The 17,468-nt window shown below is 39.3% G+C and overlaps 3 protein-coding genes across 21 annotated transcripts in view; 2 read left to right on the top strand and 1 right to left on the bottom strand.

Annotated features, from left to right (window-relative positions):
• The window catches only part of pdgfab (platelet-derived growth factor alpha polypeptide b), a 679,118-nt gene that overhangs the window by 531,764 nt on the left and 129,886 nt on the right, over nt 1-17,468 (top strand). The gene's annotated exons all lie outside the window — the stretch shown is intronic.
• The window catches only part of cfap70 (cilia and flagella associated protein 70), a 68,412-nt gene that overhangs the window by 30,927 nt on the left and 20,017 nt on the right, over nt 1-17,468 (top strand). For 5 of the 6 annotated variants that reach the window (XR_015480464.1, XR_015480463.1, XM_087243969.1 and 2 more), the window contains exons 14-18: nt 1,971-2,153; nt 4,125-4,256; nt 6,703-6,828; nt 9,835-9,968; nt 10,052-10,167. Coding sequence is in view for 4 of the 6 variants with exons in the window: in XM_087243969.1 (XP_087100095.1) it covers nt 1,971-2,153; nt 4,125-4,256; nt 6,703-6,828; nt 9,835-9,968; nt 10,052-10,167 (691 nt within the window). In the remaining 2 variants the exon portion in view is untranslated. The remainder of the gene's footprint in view (nt 1-1,970; nt 2,154-4,124; nt 4,257-6,702; nt 6,829-9,834; nt 9,969-10,051; nt 10,168-17,468) is intronic. The other variant, XM_087243971.1, reaches the window with a different exon arrangement.
• Nucleotides 8,525-15,489, bottom strand: LOC110438592 (uncharacterized). 14 transcript variants are annotated; one of them, XR_015480475.1, is made up of 5 exons: nt 15,342-15,489; nt 15,117-15,184; nt 14,497-14,985; nt 14,300-14,394; nt 10,546-11,117 (listed from the first exon to the last, which is right to left on the bottom strand). XR_015480475.1 is itself a non-coding variant. In XM_087244024.1 (4 exons), exons 2-3 carry the CDS (start codon nt 15,171-15,173, stop codon nt 14,307-14,309), a joined length of 765 nt encoding a protein of 254 aa, XP_087100150.1. In that variant the 5' UTR covers nt 15,174-15,184; nt 15,342-15,489; the 3' UTR covers nt 8,525-11,117; nt 14,300-14,306. The 14 variants fall into 14 exon arrangements, 11 of the variants coding, with proteins under 11 accessions (XP_087100150.1, XP_087100151.1, XP_087100144.1 ...); XR_015480476.1 differs by having other exon boundaries at nt 10,546-11,109; XR_015480474.1 differs by having other exon boundaries at nt 8,525-14,394.

Raw genomic sequence — 17,468 nt, 5'->3', positions numbered from 1 at the left:
TCATGTGCCATTGACATAAGCACATTGAAATGGTCTATGCGAATACACTCAAAGTACTTGGTTTGTTCAAAGAGTCTGCACAGTGATTCAATGACTCACTCATGACAACACTTCTTGTTTTGTCCTTTCATCAAGCAGAGCTTTTGAACAAATCAGATGAGTGATTCATGCATTAAATGAATCAGATCTTTAGAACAAATCAGTTGAGTGACTCACTTATAAAGATGTTTATTTTTGTTCTCGAATTTCTCAGCCTTTAAAAATAAATAGCTTGAGTCAGTGGCTGATTTTTAAAGACAGAAATGTGTCACCACAATGTAACCTCCTGCAAAAAAAAACTCATAAGCAGGGCCAGACGAAATCTGCGGATGTTTCTCGCTATTTCTGTATTTTTTGTAAAAATCTGCAGATTTCTGCGGATTTATTTTGGGAGTATCATAACTAAAAACCTTAATTAGTGACATAAAAAGTAATACCTTTTTAACTTTTATGTAATGTTTAAATTGCAAATCTAATTAGATTCACTTTATTTGGTAAACAAAGCAAGTCTCTCATATAATATATATACTAAAAGACAGAAAATATTACTTTACAAACTGCATTGTACATAAATCAGATAAACATTTTCACATTTTCATAATATTACTGTAATTAATAAAAAAAACTAAATATATTTAGATATACACACATTTACTTCTGCAGAAAATCTGCAGAAATCTGCAGAAAATCAGCGGAATTCTGAACGTGCAGATTCCGCGTGGGCCTAAAAAGTAGGGGTGTCAAAATGAATTGTTTCTTCGGTGCACCGCGATGCAGATGCGGACAATTCGGTATCGGTTCAGTAATAATCATAACCGGTTATTATGTACTGACCTCATTTATCTCCTATGCTCTCTGTCGCGAGGGAGGTGAGCGCGAGTATTCACAACACTCAGCCAACTCAGGGCCGGCCTGTGGCAAAGGCACCATAGGCAAATGCTAAGGGCGCTGTATATCCAGGGGGGCGCCAGTAATGAGCGCGGTTCAGTTGGTTTTGTTTTCGATATTCCTGACACACATTCAGTGATAAACGGCATTAACTCAAAAACCTCTTACACTAAAAAGATCTAAACGTGTGTTTATTACAAAAAGACAAAGCTGGTTATGTTTCACAGCTGTCTTTCTTTTTTTTCGCTCCACATTACGAGCACTGCTCCGTTTAGCCCTCGCAATATGTGTTTAGCCGGGAGAGCTCCCGCTGGAAGGAGCTCTCAGTAAGGGACCGTCTGAAAAGTGCTTCTTTTTTTTTTTTTGGCTGCGCTCAGCTCGAGCTCTCCTGTTGCGAGGGCTTAAGTGTGTGTGTGTGTTTTTGTGTGTGTGTGTGTGTGTGTGTGTGTTTTTGTGTGTGTTTGTGTGTGTGTGTTTTTGTGTGTGTTTTTGTGTGTGTGTGTTTGTTTGGTGCTGTCTATGTTTTCGTATGTGTGTGAATGAGAGACAGTGTGGTGCTGTGTGTCTGTGTGTTTATACAGACAGTATATTATAGCCTCCCCCCTAAAATATAACACTGTATATGGAAAGCACCGTCAATGCACTGAGATGCACCGAGACATCGAATAATAACAAAATATTATTCATTATTCAAAATATTATAGATAACAAAAATAACCATCTTCATAAATGAGTTACTCAGCCGATTTGTTCAAAGGCGCTGATTCATTCAATTCAATGAAAAAACAAAACAAGAACTGTCGTTATGAGTAAGTCACTGAATCGCTGTGCCGATTCTTTAAAAAAGTATGTTTCTTTGAGTGTATTCATATTGACCATTTCAATGTGCTCATGTCATTGGCCCATGAACATTTCCTCATTAAAATTGATAAAAAAAAAATACAGGGTGGCTAATAATTCTGCTGTAAATTGATGAAAAATATGAGAAGTTCTTCATAAGACTGACTCCTAAACATTGATGATAATGTGCTGGATGTGTTCAGGCAGTGGAGGAGTACCAGTGTCAGATAGCCAGCGTGGCGGCTCAGGTGTTGGATCAGTACCAGCAGATGTTTGTGTCTGGTGGAAAAGCTCTGGATCCAGTCCTGCAGGAGCAGCGCAAACAGCAGCTGCTCGGAGAACTCAACTGCTCTGGCAAATACTTCGCCTTTAAGGAACAGATGAAGGTGAATTTTAGTCATGTGTGTTTTTTTTTCCTCTCATTTTATCTCTTTCCAACATAAATTAGTTTGTCGTGATTCTGCTTTTTTTCCTGTCATGTGTTCCACTGTGCTTGTGTTTGGTAATGTGATTCCCTTTGTTAGCTTTTTTTCGAACTAACATTCGTTAGTTTCTCCAGTGTTCACGCCCCTATTTAGGTTAGGTTAGGTTAAACTTTATTTGTCCCCGAGAGGAAATTTGTCTTGGGCAAAAAAGGTGCTACAACATTGCTCTAAACAGACAGTAAAAATAAATAAAACAAAACAATTAAGAACAAACAGTTAAGAACATACATTGTTTGCATTGTCAAGTGCTAGCGTACTACAGGAGCAGTGTTATTGGTAGATTTCAACAGTTTTATCGAGGTATGAACAAACGAAAGCTTCAGTCTATTAGTTTTACACATTGGCATTCTCAGTCTTTTTCCTGATGGTAGCAGCTGATATTCACTGAAAAGGGGATGTTTAGAATCAGCGCTAATACGTATCAGACTTTTCATAGCCGCCTGTTCGTATAGAGTCTGTATGGGCTCATATTGTTTTATTCCTATAATTTTCATGGCTGTTTTTTGCATATTTGTTATTAGTTAATCGTGTTCAGTGACTTTATACTCATCGGTTTTGGTTGTTCATTATCAGGTCTTATGCCATGGTCACACTGGAGTTTGAGCTTGTGAAATTCTGTCGTATGGTGTTGCGAAAAGTGGCGGGATTAAACAAGATGATTTGAAATTGAAAGAATGCGATTAATTGGTAGATTTTTTACATTTCTGTCCAGAGAGATCATGTTTTGATCCTCGATTGGTTTCATGCAGTCACGTGATGCGATTTTCGCAGGTCAGAGTTTACTAAGCTTGAACTTTGTAGCGCAACGAACTGCAAAACTTGCCGCACAAGCTTGCGTTTCCGGTCTGCCACATTTGCATGCATATGAATGGAAGTCTATGTGGCAAAAGTGCAGTGTGGCCGCGGATTTAGTCATCATTTTAATTGTCATTCTGTATAGTTGTCTCGTGTGGTTTGTTCCTGTGTTCATGTATGTTCTTGTGGAGATTCAGTAAAGAAACCCCCCCCAAAAGAATTTATATAATTGTTTTATAGACATTTTTAGAAAATTTTAAAGATGTTTTATGGGTTCTTATGCACTTGTTGAGTGCGCCCATATTAGTGTTTATATATATATATATATATGTGTGTGTGTGTGTGTGTGTGTGTGTGTGTGTGTGTGTGTGTGTGTGTGTGTGTGTGTGTGTTAGTTAGTTAGTTAGTTAATTAGCTTAGTTTTTCATTTAATATTTCTAAATCAGCTTCTTAAAAAAAAATATTTTATGTAATTAATATTTTGTGCTTTTTCCATTAATTATTTAGATTTTTATTTATTTATTTTTTTACATATATTTATTTTTATGGGCGTCACGGTGGCGCAGTGGGTAGCACAGTCGCCTCACAGCAAGAAGGTCGCTGGTTCGAGCCTTGGCTGGGTCAGTTTGAATTTCTGTGTGGAGTTTGCATGTTCTCACCGTGTTGGTGTGGGTTTCCTCCGAGTGCTCTGGTTTCCCCTATAGTCCAAAGACATGCGCTATAGGTGAATTGGGTAAGCTAAGTTGTCCGTAGTGTATGTGTGTGTATGGTTTCCCAGTGAGGGGTTGCTGCTGGAAGGGCATCCACTGCGTAAAACATGTGCTGGATAAGTTGGGGACTAAGGGACTAAGCCGAAAAGAAAATGAATGAATGAATGAATTTATTTTTATATGTGTATATTTTTTCATAAAATATTTTTTATTTTAATTAAATTAACATTTTTTATGTTTTTAATTTATTGTATGTAATATTTATTTTTAATTTAATTTAATTTATTTTAATTTAGTTTTGTTTTGTTTTGTTTTGTTTCAAATGAATCGGAATATGTCAATGAGACTGTGATGTTGTATATGGCAGTACTCTGTGGTGCGGATCGTAAGAGAGAAGATGTTTAGGACTGAAGCGTTCTCCGACCCCGAGCAGCTGCAGGCGTTTCTCAGTCAGCTCTATGTGTTCCTGGTGGACGAGATGCATGCGGCTCTCAATAAGGTGATCCCCCCCCCCACACACACACACACACACACACACGCACAAAATAATCAAAACATTTCATTGCTGTAATTTGTTATGGGAGGCATCAATATTACAAGGGTCAAACTGGGGGTTATTGATCCCAACAACCTTTAAGGTGACAGTTCACCCATAAATGAAGATATACTGTTTATTCACTCACCCTCAGGCCATTCAAGATGTAGGTCATCTTCTTCTTTAGCTGAAGATTTTAGCTTATACTGTGATCCTCCTTGGTGATTTACAAAATTCAAGTCATTGATACTTTCAAGTCGATGAAACATACACGGTCAAAACAAAATTAGGTTATCAACAGTGGCTCCTGTCGATATCTCTTATGAAGTGTGCAAGAAACATGAGTATTAATTCTAGCTAGTTTTGTATAAAATGAACTGCCAAGGACTCCGATTTCAGATAACAACTTTATATAATAATCTAAGGAAGATGAAAACAGGTCAGATATCAACAAAAATGTTTTGATGAACTATTCCTTTAAAGTCCACATGAACTGGAAGCAGCAACGTTAAATGTGTGCAAGGGATTATCTTTCATTATCACACACGTTGTATTTTTTTACCTGCTTGCTTTTGCTTACAGTTATATTTTTTATTTATGGTTTATTTATAACACTTTACAATTGTCACGATCACCAGCAATCTAACAACCGGAGATCGCTGGTAAACACTCACACGAACTACAAATCCGCCATTTCATGGAATACATATTCAGTCATGCAACACACACACCTGCTCCAAGTCTCCACTTATTAGACTCCCACAGCTGATGCTGCTTATGGACTGATTACTGCACTACAAAAGCAGCACAAACACACTTAATGTTCCTGAGTCTAGTAAGCTGTATAGTGATCATTACTTAACAGTTTCCTCTTGCTCTGATTTCCGTGTTGTATTGATGGAGAAAGAAGCTTTCTGAACCAGTGAAGCGCTCGACTCAATTGTATCGGAAAAAGGTTTGTTACTCGAAGCTTTCTAAATCAGAGCTCGATGAGGACCTCTTCTGGTTCAAGTGAAGAAAAGCACTGTGTTGCAATAATGTCAAATGTTCACTACTGACCAACTCATTCATATAACTTTAGTAATACAACAACAGTAATATAAACAAATTACTCAATTACTGTAGTTTTTACACATAAGGTATGTTACATTACACCACCGATGACTGAAGTAAAATCCAAGGTATTCAAAAGCATTTACACATCTCATATTTAAACTAGTCCCGTTCTAAGCGGGGAACGAACCAGCGATTCCTGCATGGTAGGCGAATGCTCTAAGGCGGAAGCTAGATGAGGGATACATTTAAGCTGCACTCGCCAGCTGGTCTCCGTTAAACACAATACTACGATATGCAGGGGTTTTCTTTAAAGATCGTTGTAAAAAAAATACGCTAATACACTTTAGGTTCAAAACCTTTTTTACTATAAGTTACTATTGTATTTTAGTTTAATCACTGGTGTGTGGAACCGGTGCAGCACTTTGAAACAGTAGAAATGTATGTATTCGACGCCCAGTCTTTCGCTATACACTTTACTAACACACTAGGGTGTTTAAACATTTGAATCAAAATTCGAAGCAGTCACGTGGATATAAGCGAAAATAAAGCTTCGGACGTCACTGATTACGTGATGATGGCAAAACGAATCAAGCTCTGGTACACTGCTTCACTGCGAAATGTATCGTTTTTTTGATACACGCTTCGAAGCCTCGGCGCACAACGTCACATCACTATGTGTTAGACCTTGCCTTGTTTTGTTTATTCCTGTATGCTGCCTGCCTTTTGACTTCTTGCCTGCTATTACGACTACAACTCTGGATTGCCCATGTACGTCTGTTTGTTCCTGTTTTGACTATTGCTCTCAAAGACCTGCATAAGGATCCTCACTCTGTTGTCAGCGTCACTTCCAATGTTATAACAATAACATTGCTTTAATGGGAGATTAACTCCCCTTGTATGTGTAGTTAACTGGTGATTTGGAACATTTAGCCAAGACAGAAATGAATGAGGAGGCATGTGGACCTAACACAATATCTAAATTAAGTAATTTTAGGATGCCAAATCTATGCTTATATAATATGTTTTCCCAAAAACAAAATTGTGGCTAGTCAAAATGGTGAGTAATGTTGAAAAACTACTAACCACAGTGGTTGGTGATCACAAAAGTTAATGTGAATCCCTGGATATACTGTACATATTAAATTAATAAATATAAAGAGTCAGATTTCTTTATATCGTGCAGCCCTGTTCTGAGCCCAAATTAAGAATTTTGAACATCTAGATATATCTAAAATATCTTAATATATCTTAGGAGATTGGAACAACGCGTGGGTGAGTATCAATAACAGAATTTGGGTGAACTAACCCTTTAAGCACTGGTGTGTTATTTTGTTCTTTGCTCTTCGTGGTTCAGACCTTGTCAGTGGAGCCTCAGGAATTTCAAGCTGAATCTCCGCTCAGTTGTGTTCAGCTCAAACACTTCGCCAAAGAGGCTGAGCTCAACTCAGACTACCAGCTGGCAGAGCATTACTATCAGGAGGTACAGCATAACCACACTTCTGCTGCTGCAAAACAACATATGATCACACAGCGTCTGTCTTTATTCATTATAATTATATACTCGGCATGCTTTTTAATTTGTCTAAGTACAGTTGTTTAAAGTATGTTGTATTTCACTGGGTTATATTTCAACTAAAATAATCAAACACATTTATTTTTGGTTACTCTTTCACCAAACCTTTATTCAATTTGACATTTTTTAAAATCAGTTTTACATTAATAGAAAGTAATATATTATATTTTTGTTCTTTTACTTTATATATATATATATTTTTTTATATGAATATTAATAATAATATACTTTTATTTGAGTGTTTTAAAATAATTATATTTATTAAGTAAAAATATAGATAAACTATAGTGATATTTACTATAATTTTATTAACTGATGTATTCATTCAACATAATGAGAAGTCTGAAGTTAAAAGGTAACAATTTAAAGAAAACTAAAACTTAAAATATCTTTTTTCAGATATCAAATGTTAGCAAATCTGAAATCTGATTGGATAAAACAACCATTACTTCAACACAGTGGTTCAAAACCTTTCAACAAAGTTGTCCTAATACTATTAAACAACATCCATTCTTGTTTTACTTTTTTATCCTCTTCAAATGTTGACTACTATATACAGTATACACTCACTGGCCACTTTGTTAGATACATCTTACTAGTACAGGGTTGGACCAACTTTTGCCTTCAGAACTGCCTTAATCATTTGTGGCATAGATTTAACAAGGTACTGGAAATATTCCTTAGAGATCTTGGTGCGTAGTGACATGATTGCTTCACGCAGTTGCTGCAGATCTGTCAGCTGCACATCCATGATGTGAATCTCCCGTTCCACCACATCCCAAAGGTGCTCTATTGGATTGTGATCTGGTGACTGAGGAGGCCATTGAGTACAGTGAACAGTACAGTCATCAGAAGATGGGTACACTGTGGTCATAAAGGAACGGACATGGTTACCTGCAATACTCAGGTAGACTTTGGCATTGACATGATGCTCAACTGGCACTAATGGGCCCAAAGTGTGCCAAGAAAATATCCCCCACACCATTACACTGCCAGCAGCCTGAACCGTTGATGCAAGGCAGGATGAATCCAAGCTTTCATGTTGTTGATGCCAAATTGACTTACCCTACCATCTACCATCTCGTCACAGGTGAGTTTCTGTGAATTGTAGCCTCAGTTTCCTGTTCTTAGCTGACAGGAGTGGCACCCGGTGTGGTCTTCTGCTGCTGTATCCCATCTGCCTCAAGGTTGGGCGTTTTGTTCATTCAGAGATGCTCTTCCGCAGACCTCTGTTGTAACAGTTATTTGAGTTACTGCTGCTTTTCTATCAACTGGAACCAATCTGGCCATTCTCCTCTGACCTCTGGCATCAACAAGGCATTTGCACTCACAGCGCTGCCACTCACTGGATATTTTCTCTTTTTCAGACCATTCTCTCCATGCATGAAAATCCCAGTAAATCAGCAGTTTCTGAAAAACTCAGATCAGCCCGTCTGGCACCAACAACCATGCCACGTTCAAAGTCAATTAAATCACCTTTCTTCTCCATTCTGATGCTCTGTTTGAACTGCAGCAGATCGTCTTGACCATGTCTGCATGCCTAAAGGCATTGAGTTGCTGACGTGATTGTTATGATCACAATAAGAGTCTAAGAGGATCCAGATGCAAGTAATGAAGTTTATTTGACAAAGTCAAAATAAACACACAATGATAGTGACAGGCTAGGAGGACGATGAATACAGGGCAGGAACAGACAGGAAAACAGGGTCCAGGTATTTCTCCTCAGGGGCCTGAGCACAGACAACACACATATGAACAGGTGTAACGAACTGACAAAGAAACATAGAAATGTCGCCCACATATAGGCCTATTAATGAGCCTCAGCTGGCGAGTAATCAGCCCAGCTGAGTGTCAGCATAGCACGTGAGCATAACAAATACACATGGACAACCAAAACAAAACAAACCCACGCGATCAAACATACACTTCGGAAAAGCGCACAAACCTGCAACCGTGACAGTGATTGGCTGATTAGAAATTTGCGTTAACGTACAGTTGGACAGCTGTACCTAATAAAGTGGCCAGTGAGTGTACTTTGATCACTTCTCATTTGAAAATCAATTTTTAGTAAAAGCATCTATCATATCATCAGATGTAAAAAATATTAAGTGTGGTTTATTCATAAACTAATTTCGAGAGGATCACGTGCTTATAATCAACACGGCTGGCTCCTTGTTAGCTCCGTAATCAGCCCTATTAGATGATTACGGAAGCATTATAAATAACCTGAGTTTTCCACTCCAGTTATCTTCGTCTTGAAGCTCCCCCCTTCCACCCCTACATCCTCCCACTTTTTCTGATCGGGCGACACGGTGGCCCAGTGGCTAGCACTGTTGCCTCACAGCAAGAACACCGCTAGTCCAACCCATCGGGCTGGTTGGTGTTTCTGTGTGGAGTTTGCATGTTCTCCCCGTGTTCGCGTGGGTTTTCCCCGGGTTCCCCGGTTTCCTCCCACCGTCCAAAAACATAAACCATAGCAATCGACTAAAACAAATTATCACCCAATACAACCTGAGTTTACACTTCTCACGGTGACCAGCAGGGGAGTTCTCGAGACCTACCTGACCTCGAATTCTCCTCTCGCCCTTCTAACGGGAGGGAGCCCCGGACTCGAGGATATTACGAGCTCAGGGCTCTCTCCCGGGACAGCATGCCAAATACGCTTTATTGATTATCAGCTAAGTGTGAACTCTTGAATATTAAAAAAAAACATCAAAGCCGAAAGCTGCTGATCCTAATGCAACGAGAAACGCAATCAGAAAGATCAAATGGGCCTTTCAAGCATGAATGCACAGTCTTTTATGAAACATGTAGCACGTAATTATGGTATCTCATGCATATAGAATGAGCTCTATAGCTGTCATTTGTAATGTGAGAGTATCATTGAAGTGACTCATGTGTGTGTCTCTCTAGTGTTTGATTCAAGAGCGCTGCAACGCATCCCACTGGTTTGATTATGGAGTTTTTCACATGCTGACCGCTGATCATCTCAAGGCAGAGGAGTGCTTTCAGCAGGCCTTATCCATCGAGCAAACACACACGCCGAGGTCAGCACACAGAATAATCATACTCCAAGTGTCAATGTGTGCTTTAATGCTCTGGGTTTTTAAATACGTTGTGTTTTCTGCAGTTTGCTTATGTGTGGTGTTCTGGCGGAGATGAACGGATGCTATACGGATGCAGAAACTTTCTTTGAAAGGGCGACTTCTGTGGAGCCAAAAAGTGTGGTTGCATGGACTGTATTTGGTAAGAATAGGCTGTTACAGACTATAGAATAGAGATGTCCAAACTAGGGCCCAAAATTGGCCCATAGTACCCTTTGGTTTGGTTTGCCCATCTGAGAAGTGAAGGAGAATGGGGAGGTGGGTTGACCGAGATCGTCATTTCAGATTTAACTTGCTTTTGTTTGTTTAATTTGTTGCTGAGCTACAAAAAAAAAAACGTAATGAAATTAAATGAGTCAATCAGATATTGTAAATGAAACAAATTTTTAAATATGGTAGCCTTGTGCACTTCCCAGATTGAACAGACAGGAGAGGGTGATCTGGTTAAACTGAGGTGTTCCAGTCCTCTTTTGAACAACAGAAAAACCCGCCCACTCCCCATTTTTATCCCCTCCTTCAATTCAATTCAATTCAGCTTTATTTGTATAGCGCTTTTACAATGTAGATTGTGTCAAAGCAGCTTCACATAAATGGTCATAGTAATTGGAACAGTGTGGTTCAGGTTTTAGTGTTTAAGTTCAGTTCAGTTCAGTTTAGCTCTGTTCAGTGTGATTTAATCATTACTGAGAGTTCAAACACTGAAGAGCAAATTCATCGATGCGTAGCTCTACCAATCCTGAACCATGCGAGGCAGTGGCGACAGCGGAGAGGGAAAAAAAACTTCACCTGATGGGAGTGAAGAAAAAAAAACCTTGAGAGAACCAGACTCAGTTGGGCACGACCATTTTAATTTCTCCGCTGGCCAAAAGTCTTGTGCAGAACTTCATTCGCAGAGGTTTATGCTGGAAGATGGCCTCAATGAAGACTCGTCTGTCCCTGGAGCGTCGCTGGAATCAGACTCATGTTCTCCACTCCCCACGACCATCAGCGCAGCAGCAGCTCAGGATATGGCCTGGTCCCGGATATGGAATCCTTGGGATCATCACGTCGCTGGTCTTGGATCCAATCAGTGACTCCGCCTAATCTGAGGACCTCGGGATGAGTAACCCCAGGTGAAAATAGAGAATAAAGAGAATAATTAGCGTAGCTGCTGTTCATAGTGTAGATAAGCAAGATGTAGAAGCCAGTGTGGAACCTGCTAGGTGATGCACTGAGTGTATGCTTTACTAAACAGATAGGTCTTTAATCTAGTTTTGAACTGGGAGAGTGTGTCTGAGCCTCGGACATTACCAGGAAGGCTATTCCAGAGTGTAGGAGCCATGAAAGAGAAGGCTCGACCTCCTTTACTTGATTTTGCTATTCTAGGTACTACCAGAAGCCCTGAATTTTGAGATCTTAAGGAGCGAGTTGGTTCGTAGCGAGACAGAAGGTTGGTTAGATAAACAGGAGCTAGATTATTTAGAGCTTTATAGGTGAGAAGTAATATTTTAAATTCAATACGAAATTTAACAGGCAGCCAGTGTAAGGAGGATAAAATTGGGGTTATATGATCATATTTTCTAGACCTGGTCAGAACTCTGGCTGCTGCATTTTGCACTAATTGAAGTTTGTTAATAGAGGATGCTGGGCAGCCAGCAAATAGAGCATTACAGTAATCCAGTCTCGAAGTCATAAAAGCATGGACTAGCTTTTCTGCATCTGAGATGGATAGCATATTTCGTAATTTAGCGATATTTCTCAGATGAAAGAAGGCAGTTTTTGTGACATGGGATATATGGTTTTTAAAAGTTAGATTGCTGTCTAATATGACACCCAGATCTTTTATAGTAGAGCTAAAGCTAACTTTGTATCCCTCTAATTGTAAATTGAGTTGCGAGATCTGCTGTGTGCAAGATTTAGGCCCAATAAGTAATAATTCTGTTTTGTCTGAGTTTAAGAGAAGAAAATTGTTGGTCATCCAGTCTTTGATGTCTTTGATACACTCAGTTAGTTTAGAAAGTTCAGACGTCTCGTCAGGTTTAGTGGAAATATATAATTGAGTATCATCTGCATAGCAGTGAAAGCTGATCCCATGTCTTCTAATAATGTCTCCCATAGGTAGCATGTAAATTGTAAACAGTAAAGGGCCTAAAACTGATCCTTGAGGCACCCCATACTTTACTGGCAGATTTGTGAAGGCTGTCCATTAAGATTTACAAACTGGTAGCGGTCAGTTAAGTATGACTTAAACCATTGTAGAGCCTGTCCCTGGACACCTGTAGACTTTAAGCGATTTATGAGGATATTGTGGTCAATGGTATCAAATGCCGCACTAAGATCGAGTAAAACTAATAGCGAGACGCACCCTCGGTCAGCAGCTAAGAGTAAATCGTTGGTTATTTTCACTAAGGCGGTTTCTGTACTGTGGTGAGCCCTGAAACCTGACTGAAACACTTCAAAAATATTGTTCGTCTGCAGAAAAGAGCATAATTGAGTGGAAACAACTTTTTCTAGTATTTTAGACATAAATGGAAGATTTGAAATAGGCCTATAGTTAGCTAAGTTGTTGGTGTCTAGTTGCGGTTTCTTAATAATAGGCTTAATAACAGCTAGCTTGTAAGAGTTTGGAACATGGCCTATAGATAAAGAAGAGTTGATAATGTTAAGAAGAGGTTCTCCTATAGCAGGTAGCAGCTCTTTCAGTAATTTTGTTGGAATTGAGTCCAGCATACACGTAGCTGGTTTAGAGCTATTTATAATTTTCACTAACTCTTCATGTTCTATGATTTTGAAGCAGTGTAGGTTATTATTATGATTTAATGAAATATTTACAGGATTTGGAGTATAAGCCGGTGCAGAAAGTTTGGCATCTCCTATTTTCTGTCTAAAGCCTTCTATTTTATTACTGAAAAAATTCATGAAGTCATCACTACTAATTTGCGGTGGAGTAGTTTGTTCCAAGGATGACCGATTATTTGCTAATTTAGAGATGGTGTTAAATAAAAATCTAGGATTGTTATGATTATTTTCTATCAGTTTGCGCAGGTGCTCGGTCCTGGCAGATTTTAGAGCCCTCCTATAGCTGGACATACTGTCTTTGTACGCAATTCTAAAGACCTCTAAATTAGTTTTTTTCCATTTACGTTCCAGGGCGCGGGTTGCTGTTTTGAGCGCACGAGTATGACTATTATACCATGGTATAGTTTTAATCTCTCTAGCCTTTTTTAATTTTATGGGTGCCACAGTATTTAGTGTGCTAGTAAAGATGGCATCCATACTGCTGGTTACTACATCAAGATCATTTGAGTTTGCGGGTGCATTACGAAATAGAGAGAGATCAGGTAAGTTATTTATAAATTCATCTTTAGTTGACGGAACAATAGTTCTACTAGGGCGGAGTATTGGAGCGGGTTTGCTGATTTCAGGTAAACATAGCTTATATAGTAAGAGGTAGTGATCTGTAATATCATCACTTTGTGGTATAATGTCTACATCAATAACCTCGATTCCATAAGACAGAATTAGATCTAATGTATGCTTTAAGCGATGGGTTGGACCCACAACGTTTTGCTTTATCCCAAGTGAGTGTATTAAATCCATAAACGCGAGCCCTAATGTATCATTAGCGTCATCTATGTGGATGTTAAAGTCACCTACAATTAGCATTTTATCAGTTTTGACTAGTAAGTCAGAAATAAAATCAGAAAATTCTTTTAGAAATTTGACATAGGGTCCTGGGGGTCTATATATGGTGATTAAAGCGAGAGATAACATAGGTTTTTGTATAGTATCTGGAAGCTGAACATTAAGCGATAATACTTCAAAGGAGCTAAACATAAGTCCGTTTCTCTGTTTAATATTAAGGAAATCACTAAAGATTGATGCAACTCCACCACCACGACCAGTTTGACGAGCCTCATGTTTATATAAGAATCCTGGAGGAGTTGCTTCATTTAAGCTAATATAGTCATTTTGTTTCAGCCAGGTTTCAGTGAGACAGAGTGCATTAAGATTGTTTTCTGTTATTATTTCATTAATGATAAGTGCTTTAGGTGCAAGTGACCTGATGTTTAGGAGACCAAGTTTTACGAAATTTGTATTTTCACTTTCTACTGGTTTTTCTGGTTTGATTCTTACTAGATTTTTCCTGGAGCACACAGTACGTTTATTTCTTAATCTAATAATACGAGGAACAGACACAGTCTCTATAGGATTCGCCAGATATGCGTTACTGATGTTTAAGTGGGGTGAACAAGAGTCTAGATGGCTATAGTGTGAATTTTGTGAATTTTTACCTGCTAGTCAGATGGTGCGAAGTAGTCTGGAGATGTTGTCTGACAGGAGTTCAGCTCCGGCTCGACTGGGGTGCAGGCCGTCAGGACGGAAGAGCCTAGGACGCTCCCAGAAAAGATTCCAGTTATTAGCAAAGAGCAATTTCTGTTCTTTACACCATGTTATTAGCCACTCATTCAAAGCTAAAAGTCTACTGAACCTTTCATTTCCTCGGCGGTAGGTAGGAAGCGGCCCAGAAACGATGATCTGCGTGGCGGGCGAGGTGCGTCGAACCGTCTCGATCAGGCTCCTGAAGTCCTTCTTCAGGATCTCCGACTGCCGGAGCCCGGTGTCGTTTGTCCCCACGTGGAGGACAACGGCACCAGGGCTCTCGGCAGCGCCCAGGATGGTTGGAATCTGTGTAGAAATATTTTTCACACGGGCACCAGGAAAGCAGAAAGTACGTACTTTATTACCTTTTGAGGAGGCGGCACGGACGTGACGAACGATCGAGTCACCGATGATGGCCACATCGGGACCCGACTCGCGGAGAGGGGAGAAGCGGTTCTCCGTGGAGATCTCGAACACAGGCGGAGACGTTCTGCCCCGGGATCTGGGAAGCACCTTGCGCGGCTGCACCCAGGCGCCGTGGTAGCCGGGTGTCGGCGTGAACGACGCCTGGCTGAGCCGCGCCCCGGGTGCGCTGGGCCTGGACAGAGAAGGACGCGGGGTTGAGGTAGAGGGAATGATGTGGTTGTAATTTCCACGTACCTTAGGTGATGAGACGGCCTTAGCATTAGGTACGGCTAGAAGCCGTTCCCGTAGCCGCGACCGTCTTACCACCAGCGCGCGGATCTGGGACTCCACTTCTTCCAGCTCCAGCTCCAACGCCTCCATCGATGCTTCTCCTGCACACAAGGACAGAGACGGAAGCGACATTTTACGGGGTAAAGAGCAAAGCCAGTAAGTCAAAAGTGTATGGTTAAAGAGGTCGGTAGCTTTAGCTGACCAGCGGCGCTAGCAGGCTAAAGCTACAAACAACAGGCGGATGCTCGAGGGACAGACCGTTTTTAAAGCAGCTTTGTTTGTATAAATGTATTAAGGGTTTGGTCACCCTAAGTAGGAGAGACAAATATTTAGCGAATGAGGAAGAATTTAATGATTAAGATTTAAATTGCGAGTAAATAGCAAGTCCAAACTTCAAGCACACAGTGCTCCCCCTCCCCTTTTTCCTGACCCCATCTGTCCTCAGCGCTATAATATGTAAATACTGTCGCTAGATTGATACAGGTCGCTAGATTGATACAGGACAACGCACAAGACATTGGCAAGCAAATCAAGGCAGGTGAAGCTTGACTAGCGTATTCAGCTTAGACCTCCCTTGTGTTATACATGGGATTGTTGATGTTTTTACTGTAATAAGTTCATGATAAACTGTACAGAGTTATATTGCATTAGTTCATTAGTTCAAGTACCACCTCAGAAAAAATTGGCCCTCCAAGTACCACCATAATGACCAGTATTGAAATACATTAGCGTAGCAGGCCCAGTAAAGCAGTTACAGCTCTGCAGTTTAAAAACGTGGCAGATTAACTACTATTATTAAGAAAAATTTTTATTATTATCAGCCACTTTCAACATTATAAATAGTAACATTAACACTGTACTGTACTTATATATATATATATATATTGTAGGGATGGTTTACAGTTTAACCCAAAAAATGACCAGTCTGGTAGATGAAGAAGAGCCGGAGTCAGAGATTTAAATAAATAAATTAAGTTTACTGAAGATAGTTTGCAGTTTCATCCGCAGAAGCCAGCTTCAACACTCGCAATGAGTTCCTAGGCCGCTCTGCTTAAATTCACCAATCAATAACAATTATACTCTCAAATAACGTCATTAACTGCGTCATACATACAGGTGTCCTAACCTGATTGGTTAAAACACAGATAGACTAGGAACATTTCCATGTGGGGTTCGTTCGTATATTCTGAACAATATCTTAAGCATAAACGTCAGACATGCCTTAGACTGATTACAGCTGGCTCCAGACCTGTGAAACGGATCAACAATCAAATAGAACACACACACTTAAAGTACAATCTGTTTCTTATCCAAGGCTGAGTGTACTGTCAGCCGTCTTTATCAAAACTGATAAAAAAAACTGGTATAATCTACATTCAGGCAGTTATTTTCTTACTACACAAAGTTTATCTTGAATAAAAAGTAGAATCACTTTAAAAGATTTAACCGTAAAAATAGCAAAATCACTTTAGACATTTTAGACAGTATTAACTCCTAGAAAGAACAATAGAAACATTTGTTTCCAGTCCTCAGCCCTCAGTTCCACTCTAAGTCTCCGTGACCTCTGACCTAGTTTGCTGGCTCCTGAAAATAGGTATAAAGAGACAGGCAAATGCACTGAACATTCTTATATTAAGCAATGTGTTAACTTATTCATTAATTAAAATCAATTCACAGTTAAATACTGAGAAACAGGATGATGAAAAGGATAAACGTTGGTCCATGATGAGATGGACTGGAAAGTAGAAATCCGAATCCTTCAATATATATATATATATATATATATATATATATATATATATATATATATATATATATAAAAATAATAAAATGTCAACGTTTAAATTAAAATGTGCTTTTAAAAGTTCATTAAAAAGGGTTGGCTACTGTTCTTAAAAAGTGAAAAAAAAATAACTCCTGTACTTAAATGTAAAGTGTTAACTTATAAAATCCTATTCATCAAAACCTGGAAATGTTGCTTGGACCTCATAAATATAGGCTATATGTCATCATATTCATATATGTTGTCAAATGAAATATGTTGCATGTACATATGACATATTGGATTCCTCTGCGTACCGCTAGAAGGAAGCCTGCGTACCACAGTTTGAGAACCATACTTTTTCTTCACAAAATGTTTTGAAATACCATTGCCATGCCATGAGTGTTAACTGAAAACAGGAGCGGACCTAAAACAGAGCCTTGTGGCCCTCCATGCTATACTGCTGTTAATCTGGATGATTCCCCCATTCAAATAGTTGAAATGCTGCTTAAATCTCCAATAAGAAAAATTAAATATAAAAATTAAATATAAAAGAAGTTTGAATGATGTTACAAGATGATTGGCAGGTCATGTAACTAAAGCCACATAGCAATCTGTTAATG

Source organism: Danio rerio, chromosome 3, assembly GCF_052040795.2.
Source record: "Danio rerio strain M-AB ecotype USA chromosome 3, GRCz13ab, whole genome shotgun sequence".
In the NCBI taxonomy this organism is placed as follows: Eukaryota; Metazoa; Chordata; class Actinopteri; order Cypriniformes; family Danionidae; genus Danio; species Danio rerio.
Note: the sequence above shows the minus strand (reverse complement) of the source record. Positions and strands in the feature narration are given on the sequence as shown.